At 24.9% G+C, this 10,199-nt stretch overlaps 2 protein-coding genes across 2 annotated transcripts in view; one reads left to right on the plus strand and one right to left on the minus strand.

Moving 5' to 3' along the window:
* LOC126905247 (uncharacterized) overlaps nucleotides 1-10,199 on the minus strand; it is a 78,346-nt gene that overhangs the window by 31,164 nt on the left and 36,983 nt on the right. The window lies entirely within an intron of this gene.
* Nucleotides 6,244-7,813, plus strand: LOC126905249 (uncharacterized). Its single transcript, XM_050684779.1, has 2 exons — nucleotides 6,244-6,585; nucleotides 6,891-7,813. Coding segments are annotated over exons 1-2 (663 nt in total). The 5' UTR covers nucleotides 6,244-6,584; the 3' UTR covers nucleotides 7,553-7,813.

The raw sequence follows: 10,199 nt of genomic DNA on the forward strand, positions 1-10,199 counted from the left end.
ATGCACATCATTTTTTTTTATCTAAGATATCAAATCGCGTATATAATAATATGTGTATTAGATATTTTTTTGTGGGAGATACAAAGTATAATGTAGTANGATATTTTTTTGTGGGAGATAAAAAGTATAATGTAGTCTAAACTATAATCTATAAGCTATGTGATATTGACCTCACAGAAAATGTAGGATACAATGTGTTCTTAAATAAAAATATTTTTTAGGGTGAGAAAATAAAAATAACACTCACTGAAATTTTATTCTACATGTGTCTATACCAAAGTTCCGGCCAAATGGAAAATCTGTTTAGATTTAAATTTAACGGTGATTAAAACCACTACTGTAAGTCATTCCAATGCAAATTGCAATACCGTTTATAATTTAATGTATATTCCATAAAATATTAAATAATTGCAAATATGATTTATAATTTATAATATAAAGAAAANTATATATATATATAGGTTATGATAAAAAAGAGGTATCATTAATAAAAGAACCAACTTTTTTGTTTAAAGTTCATATAGTCAAATAAAATTTTCAATTAATTAATGCACATCATTTTTTTTTATCTAAGATATCAAATCGCGTATATAATAATATGTGTATTAGATATTTTTTTGTGGGAGATAAAAAGTATAATGTAGTCTAAACTATAATCTATAAGCTATGTGATATTGACCTCACAGAAAATGTAGGATACAATGTGTTCTTAAATAAAAATAACACTCACTGAAATTTTATTCTAGATGCGTCAATAGAAAAGTTCCGGCCAAATGGAAAATCTGTTTAGATTTAAATTTAACGGTGATTAAAACCACTACTGTAAGTCATTCTAATGCAAATTGCAATACCGTTTATAATTTAATGTATATTCCATAAAATATTAAATAATTGCAAATATGATTTATAATTTATAATATAAAGAAGAAGAAAATTATATATTATAAAAATCATTGTAATTTGTTAGCAAAGACTATTGTAAATTTTGGTTTCTATCATCAAATGTCTATCGCTTTTAGTATCTTTTTTAGTAACATTTTTATCATTACACAAATACAAAATTAAAAGAAAATGGATTATACATTTATTTTAACTCAAAAGTTTAATGTTTTATATTTAATAAAATAATAAATTCATGTTAAAAATTTAAATGCCATTTAATATTAAAACAATACTTTATTTAAATTAATTCAAAATATGTGTTCTCATTTGAAGACAATGTTTACACCCATACAAGACATAGGGGTTGGACTTAAAAATTATCACATAGCTAATAATTCTAGAGCACAAATATAGAATAATAAAAATACATCTTGGTTAATTATATAAGCCAAATTTAATAATTAGACATCATTCCAGCCTTAATTTTGATCTAATATTTCTTACAACTTTTTTGAATTTCAATTCNTAGACATCATTCTAGCCTTAATTTTGATATAATATTTCTTACAACTTTTCTGAATTTCAATTTAATTAATTTAATTATTATTGGAAAGTTTATTATAGTAAAAAACCAAATGATAAATTTATTATTATTAAAAGTTTATAGAAAAAAATTATAACTATAGATAATTAAAGAAATATATGCATATAATGAAAANAATTAAAGAAATATATGTATATAATGAAAGCTAAAAGATGACTCTCAATATTTTTTCCAAGAGAAATAGAATGGCCAACATTAAATCTGAGAGATAATTTATCAATTTTATAAAATATGTTTGGAAAAAAAAGTTAATTTCCAAACTTCTTTATTCANCCAAACTTCTTTATTCAAGTATTACTAAATTGACAAAAAATTAAAAGAACCTCATTGAATATATATATAATTTTCCAAAGGTTTTTTTTTTAATAATAATAATTATTTCTAAAACAATTTAATCATTATCATTTAAAAATATATTTCTAACATTATTATCGACCCTCCCAATAATGTATTATTGTTTGTGTAATTACTACTATTAGTCTAATATGCAAATAAAGTATATATNTGTGTAATTACTACTATTAGTACTAATATGCAAATAAAGTATATAATACAATTAGTGAATTTAACAAATATAATAAATTTTAATTATGATGAATAGTTGTTAAAACATACATGATAAATAAACAGCAATTATTTAAACTTAAAAAAATATATCTTAATAAGGTTTCAAACAAATTTAACTAGTAATTTACATAAATAAAGTGGTATACTTTTTTAATGACCACATTTTTTTCTGGATAATGTTTAATTATTATAAAGTAAATATACCTTGAATAATATCTATATTGATGGTAATTTATTGAAATTTTAGATATTTTAAAATAATATTTTAATAAATGTACTTACGACTGGATTAATTCTGAATGTTCAACAGCAAATAATCTTTATCGTACTGCATTTAATAACTTTTGAAAATTGTATTGGATTATATTAAAAAAAAAGGACATCACCATAAATAATTTAATGTACATTTCATGAAACGTTGAAAACTTGCTAGTATGATTATTTAGTCCTTATACACAAGAAGAAAGAAAATTTCTTTTATTAAAAAGTATGAAATAACTTCAATTTACTAAGAAAATTGCAATGTGTATTAAAAGTAATTTGTTTCCATGGTAATTGTAACTTTGAATAATCAAGAATACTTTACTATTATAACATTAACGTTTAGCCAGTAATTATATTTTAAAAATCATTGATGTTTGATAGCAAAGACAATAATGTATCATTTGTAAAACAAAATTCACTACACTACTCTTTTAAAAATATATTGAAAATAATAATATAACTATAAAAATATAATATATTGTGTGTTGCTAAAGATATGTTTTTTTTACCATAGAGACGATTCCTATTAATGTAAAATTTCCCGTATAGCCAACTTAACAAAACTAAATTATAAATATTATTTATTATTTTTAATAAAATTTCGAAGATTTAAAAATATTTTTATATTTAATAACAATTTTTAATAGAATAATTCATAATCTTTGGTAAAGTTAATTTTGCTCATAATTTTACACATTGTAAATATTTGTTTCTATCTTCAAATGTCAATCGCTTTTTCTATTTTTTTAGTAACATTTATATCATTACACATTTGTAGAATTAAAAGAAAATGGAAAAAGAATATTTAATGTATCGATAGAAACTACTGGTGTATTGTACTGAAACGGGAAAAACTTATGTATAGTCACGTCTCCTAAACATTAATGAATCATAGCTCGCTGATAATTGAATAAAATAAAAAAAAATTTAAACTAAATCGAATTTGATTATATATATATAAATCAGAGTTTCCATTTGAAAAGTAAAAGTTGATACTGATTTAAAGCAGAAAGGATGCTCATCAAAATTAATTTTACTCACTGAGCAGACCAAAATATATATTTAATATTTCATTTAGAAAAGAAAGATAACTTATATTTTCTCAGATAATTTGTGAGGCATAGTTAATCAATCTCTATGTACATGTGTATGTCAGAATAAAAAGCAATTTTAAAGTTGTTTTACTAGACAAATTTAATAATTGTTGGCCAATTGTAAAAAATGTTTTGTTAAATTAATTGGCTTCAATAAAAAGTTAACAAAACTTTTTTTTTTTGCTTAAATAGGAGAAATAATGTTTAAATCGACACCGCATGGTGATCTTATGCTTAAGTTTTTTGCCGTGAACATTTAGTACGCATATATATTTAAAAATATATACATCTTACATTTTTTTCTAAGTATAACTTAAAAATTTCAAGTGTTCAGTGCATACATTTATAAGAAAAATGGATTCGGATTTGTATTTCGTGATAACGACGTTAGTCATATATTTCATAATTCCGATTCAAGTAATCAGAGATATTATGTTTATTGCACTGGCAATTGTGTCACTGCAGACTTTTTTGGAAATAAAACTTTCTAAGAAGAAAAAGACTTTAACTGAAAAAGTAGAAATTATTATGAATACTTGCCGGATTTCGACTACACATACTATTAATTTGGAGATACCTATTATTTCAAATAATTCAATTTTAAAAGAACCACTTAGAGAAGATAGATTTACGACAAATTCGATTACTGACACTGAAAAAGAGCCCTCTAAAACTTCTACAGAGAAAATCACAATACTAGATATTTCATTGAACTTAGAAAATACATCGTCGAAAAATAATTTTTTGATCACACCGTCAAAAATATTGCCAGAAAATAATACTATAACACCTTACACGAATATTTCAATAATGAATAACGAAATTGAATCTGTTAAAATATGAACTCTGAAAATATACAAATTGAAAAACAGCCCATCAACACATCTACAAACACTTCCGTATTACCTAATAATTCTTTTAACACAAACATATCAGTCTACAAAACAATTATTCAACTCAACTATTTAAAACATGTTGAGGTTCTAATAATAAAGTAACAATTAATTAATAACCACTAAGTATTTTTATTGATACTAGTAATAACACTATTATTAACAGCAATACAATATATTTTAATCAATATTATTAGTCAATGTGACAGATGGCAAGACGATAATTGAATTAATCATTCTTGAATGTCCAGCGTCGAGCGACCGGTTCTCACCGACCGTCAGTCACCGCCAATAGCGCGCCCTGTCGGACGTGAAGAGGAAGCGCCGCGAACGCCATCCGGTGGTAACACCGGAAATGAGATGCGACCGCGACAAACATTGCCTGGAAAAATTAACACATCAACTCAAGAAAACAACACTTTAATAAATAATTCTAACAACTTTAATATAAAACCGTCAAAAAAATTAACAGAAATTAATCAAACATCTAACACTGACAGTTCGTTACTAAGTAAAAATACTGAACCTATTACATCATTAAACCCTGGAAAATACTAAAAAGAATAGAATTTTAGGATGTGAAAATACTAATAACAAAAAAACCGCTACTAAAACTCGTCCACATGATATTAAAAAAAATTATGGGATAAGAGGTACTTATTGTTCTCTAAATTCGACGAAGGAATCATGATGGACAATGGTAATAAAATAATTATTTATACAAACTTTAGTATTTTACTATTAACGATAACGTTTTTTCATTTTTCAGAATCATTTTATTCCGTTTGTCCTGAGATCTTAAGCAAACATATAGCGTTGAGATGTCCCAGTTTAGACGTCGTTATGGATCCGTTTTGTGGTGCTAGTGGAAACGTCATCCAATTGCCAAGAGATACACACGAGTAATCGCTGTGGATATCGATGCTAAAAAACAAGAATTCGCCAAAAGAAATGCAGAGATTTATGGAGTCAGGGACAAAATTATATTTATACAGGGATATTTTTTCGAGATTGCAGAAACGTTAAAAAAATATAAGCCACAGATCATAGTGACGTCTCCCTCATGGGGGCGGCCCTTCGTATAAGAAACACGAAGTTTAAAGTCTCGAGAATCATATGTGTAACGATTACGTATAAAAAACTCTTTGACCTGATGAGTATTGCTCCCAACGTAGCACTGCACATCCCTAAAACTAAAGATCGAAAGGAGGAAAATTAATCTAATTTCGATAGATAAATCACAAGTGTAATTAATGTTGATCAATTAATTTTCTAGTTAATGCAAATTGCAAAATTATTCGACCTCAACACAATTACATTGACGAAAGACACGATTCTATAACTGCGTTTTTCGGGCGATTTTTCAACATGAACAAAAAGTACTTATTTAATGACAACAAACTTTACACGAATAGAAAACATCTCAAATATCTAGAATTCGCTGATTACTATTATGGTTAAATTATAATTCATCCAATTTACATCTACGAATTTCCACATATTCTAATTTTCAATATTTTAACGTTATATACCACCGACTTCGGAAATTATATAAATACTTTATAATTCTTTCATTTTTGCCGCAGCTGCTGTCGGATGACATAATATTTTACTGAAAAATTAAGTTTATATCATTGTGTTATGATTATATACATTTAATTGTATAACATATATTTTTATAAATTTTGTTTTATGTTTGATTTTTTATTTGTAGATTACTACTTTAAATTATTCTTGTACATATTTTGTTGATAATAAAAATGTAAATATACTAAAATAACCAAAATTTCTTTGTTCGAAATATATTTCGTATTATATTCTATAATAAATAATTCTTAAAATAAATTGAATGCTGCAAGTTATTTTTCAACATATTCATTTGAATATATTTTATTCATTTAATATTAATATATTTTTAATATTTTAATTTATGTTTCATAAGAGTTATTAGAAAATTTTCTATTGTTTCTATTAGATGTTCGTGCCCAGATGCCGTACAGTCCGCACGTATATTGTCTCGCACACCGCTTATCTGCTACAATAGTATAGTCTTAGTGCTCGCCGTTGCGCCTTGCGCTCACGCGTTATCAAGTTGCCGGTAATGTTTAATTTATCGCTCGACCCAAGTCCAACATTAACTCTCTATCGAAATCACCATGAAAAATAATCAACCAAACAGTCCTAATAATAAAATTAATAACAAAACGACGAAAACCGTTCCGTCGATTACTATCGCAAAAACAACTACACCAATGAACTCAGAAGCTAATACTATAGACCAGTGGTCGGCAACCGGCGGCCCGCGGGCCGGATACGGCCCGCGTGGCTATTGAATACGGCCCGCTTTAAATTCTAAATCGACTAATTTAATTGAATATCATTTTGTATAAATATAATTGAACGTTGCGTTTTTGGTACGGGTATTTTATATAAGTCATATTATTATTTTAAGTTTTAGATAGTATTTTTTTGCATAATAAATAATGTAATTATAAATTTTTTTTTTTTATCTGGCCCGCGAACTCTTTTTAATTTGTAAATGTGGCCCGAGAATTAAAAAAGGTTGCCGACCACTGCTATAGACAGTGGATGGTCAATACAAACAAACAAACAAACAACTACACTCCAACTCCTCAAACTCACAATCCGATCCCTCATCTCCGAATACGAATTTGGATACAAAGGAAAACAATAAACAAATAAAAAAAAATTTATTTGCTACACGCAACAGGTTCGAACTGCTTGTTCAAGATGACCCTTTCGACTCGCCCACTACTGTAAATATATCTACAAACTCTCTTCAATATGATGCTGAAAATAACATAATGAATAATGAAAACACACTTATTAAATCTCCTTCGCCAATATTTGTTAAAGGTGTCGAAGATTTTCCCGCACTTTGCACAGTCTTAATAGAGCTTATAGGCGTCGACAATTTTATTTGTAAATCGTCAACAAACTCATTGAAAATTCAAACTACGGACCCTACTGCATACAGAACATTAGTACATTACCTAAAATCTGAAAAAGCCGAGTATCATACCAGCTCAAGGAGGATAAACCACTTCAATATATTATTAATATATTTAAAATATATGACGTTCAACATGGAAATTCAACACAATTATATCGACGAAAGACACGATTCGATAACTGCGTTTTTCGGTCGATTTTTCAATATGAACACGAAATTCTTATCTAATGACAACAAAATTTATACGAACAAAAATCATCTCAAGTATTCATAATGTGCCGATTATTATTGTAAAATTATATTTCTAATTCAGCCAATTTATCTAATTATCCACATTATATCGATTCCACATTTCCTATTTTTCAATGGTTATAAACTTACCATTTATAATACCACCGACTTTTGAAATTATATAAATATCTTATAATTGTTTTATTTTTGCCACAGATTGCAGTCGGACGACATGATTTAATAAAAAATAAAGTTTAATACATCGTGTTATACATTTTATTGTATAACATATAGTATTTTTATTCATTTTTCTAGTATATTTGTTTTTGTATAAATTAAATTAAATTTTGTTTTATGTTTCATTTTTTATCTGTATTTAAAGCTACTTTATTTAAATTATTCTGTTTTATTATTATTATTTATTATTTAAATTGTTGATTACAAAAATGTAAATGTACTGAAATCGCTAAAATTTCTTTTTATATTATTTTCTATTCAAAGTGTTTTTAATTTTTTTGTAAGTAGGTTTAATTACATTTTTACTTATAATAATAAGCTGCAAATAATCAATAATAATTTTTTAAATTTAACTTAAATATATTTTAAGAACAGAATAAAGACTGAGATAATTATTAGCAAATAAAATTATCTGCGTTATTTAAAAAAATTTAGAATATAAGATATAAAATTTGAATTCTTTACATTTTTAGTTTACTTTCAATAGCAAGGCTGTCCTTTATTTTGTTATATTATCAAGTAATCATTTAATAAACTATAAAAGTGTTATCTCATTTAATAATAATAGAAAATATTTGGGTATTATGACTTATATGCACTCTAAAATGATTTGTATTTTATTTTACAATATATAATAATCTTAAATAAGAATGTACAGAATTTATATTTTATAACATTTGTAATGAATATAAATATACAAAATAATCACTTTTTATACACGTATTGAATAATTTTTGTCTATTTCATTAGAAACTAAAATTGAATAGCATTATGAGAAAATAATCTAGTATTTGAAATTAAAAATTTATTAAATAATAGGTTTACTCCCATTAGTATAATAAAATTTAGGTGCATCTTTTTTTTTGAATACTATACAAATTAATAATTTAATAATAATAAAATATGTCTAGGTATTATGAAATTTTTAACACATTAAATATGATTTATAATTTGTTTTACAATATATTGGCTTAGTAAATGTGAGAGTACAGAATTTATTTTTTATTATCAATCATCACAATTAAGCACATAAAATTATTAATTTTTATAAATAGTATTGTAAAATATTTTTAATATTTATTAGCTATTAAAATTGACAGCATTACTCTAGTAGAATGGAAGTCTCTTCAGTCAGTTACTGTTCTGTTCAGTACTCTTTTATAAGCATTGAATCAGTGTCTCCTAGCTGCCTACTTATGAATTTTTTGTTACTTTTTAATAATAATCTGCAAAAAATAAATAAAATATCTTAAACAGTAAAATATTTGTGATATTTATTTATTAGCTACTAAAAATGACAACATTACCATAGTAGATTTGGAAGATACTATTTAGTGTCAGTTAGAGTGGCCGTTAATAATGAACTTTTAAGATTCTAGTGACACCCCCTAGAATTGTTTGATTACCTTAAGAGAGTTATTTATTATTTAAATTATTAAATTATTTTTTTTATTTGGAATTCTTATTTTTTTATTTATTAAATTACTAATTAAGACAGTAATTTGCCTTCAAGACTGATATAAAATTTCTTCTCTTAAGTATTATAATATTGCTCTAAGTGATTAATTCATTCCATTGAACTAATTTTAAATAAAATTAATTTAATGAATGTGTTAAAGCTTTCATGGATTGTCTTGTTTCTTGAAGTGCTTAAGGATTTATCCATGTTTGTAATTGAGTTCTGACGTTAAAGACTCAACTACAAATATGGATAAATCCTTAAGCACTTCAAGAAAATTAATTTATTTTGGTTACAACATAAGTCTTACCACTTTAGAAAATAGCAGGTTGTTGTCCAATTTCAAATCCATTAGATTCATTCTAAGTGTTTTCAACCAAATCTTTTATTACTAGTTAAAAAAAAATTATTCATACGAATCAAATATTAGGCATTATGATTTTTATACAATACTAGAGTTGTTTTTATATACTACACTACCTTTTAAAAATTATTTTTTCAACTATTTTAATGGTACTTTGATTAATATACAATATAATTCATGTAAGAGCTATGTTAATGTACTTAGTAATTATACAGTATTATAATATTTCTAAAATATTTGAAAGAAATTAAATTCCCTTTACTATTCCTGTAATTAAGCCACTAAAATTGTAATACATAACACATACTTGTTGAAAATCTAAAATTTCAATTTTTTTGAAGTGACTGGTAAATTCACATTATCTATTTCAAGTTAACGAAGATTAAATATATGACTTTAATCCTCCTGAAACTTTAAATATAAATAAATATCTTTATATTAATTTATTCTTTTAAAAATTGTTGGGTATGTAGTTTTGTCGTCAATGATAAAAGCTTTTTAGGCTAATAAAAACGAAATATTTTCACAATTAAATTGATAGTTAACATCCACAAAATTTTACATGGAGAAGGTAAGTGTACATTTACATGATTATAATTTTTTAAAGTCTTTATGTAAAGTTGTTTAATT

This window comes from Daktulosphaira vitifoliae, unplaced genomic scaffold (assembly GCF_025091365.1).
Source record: "Daktulosphaira vitifoliae isolate Bord-2020 unplaced genomic scaffold, ASM2509136v1 Scaffold_4, whole genome shotgun sequence".
Classification (NCBI taxonomy): Eukaryota; Metazoa; Arthropoda; class Insecta; order Hemiptera; family Phylloxeridae; genus Daktulosphaira; species Daktulosphaira vitifoliae.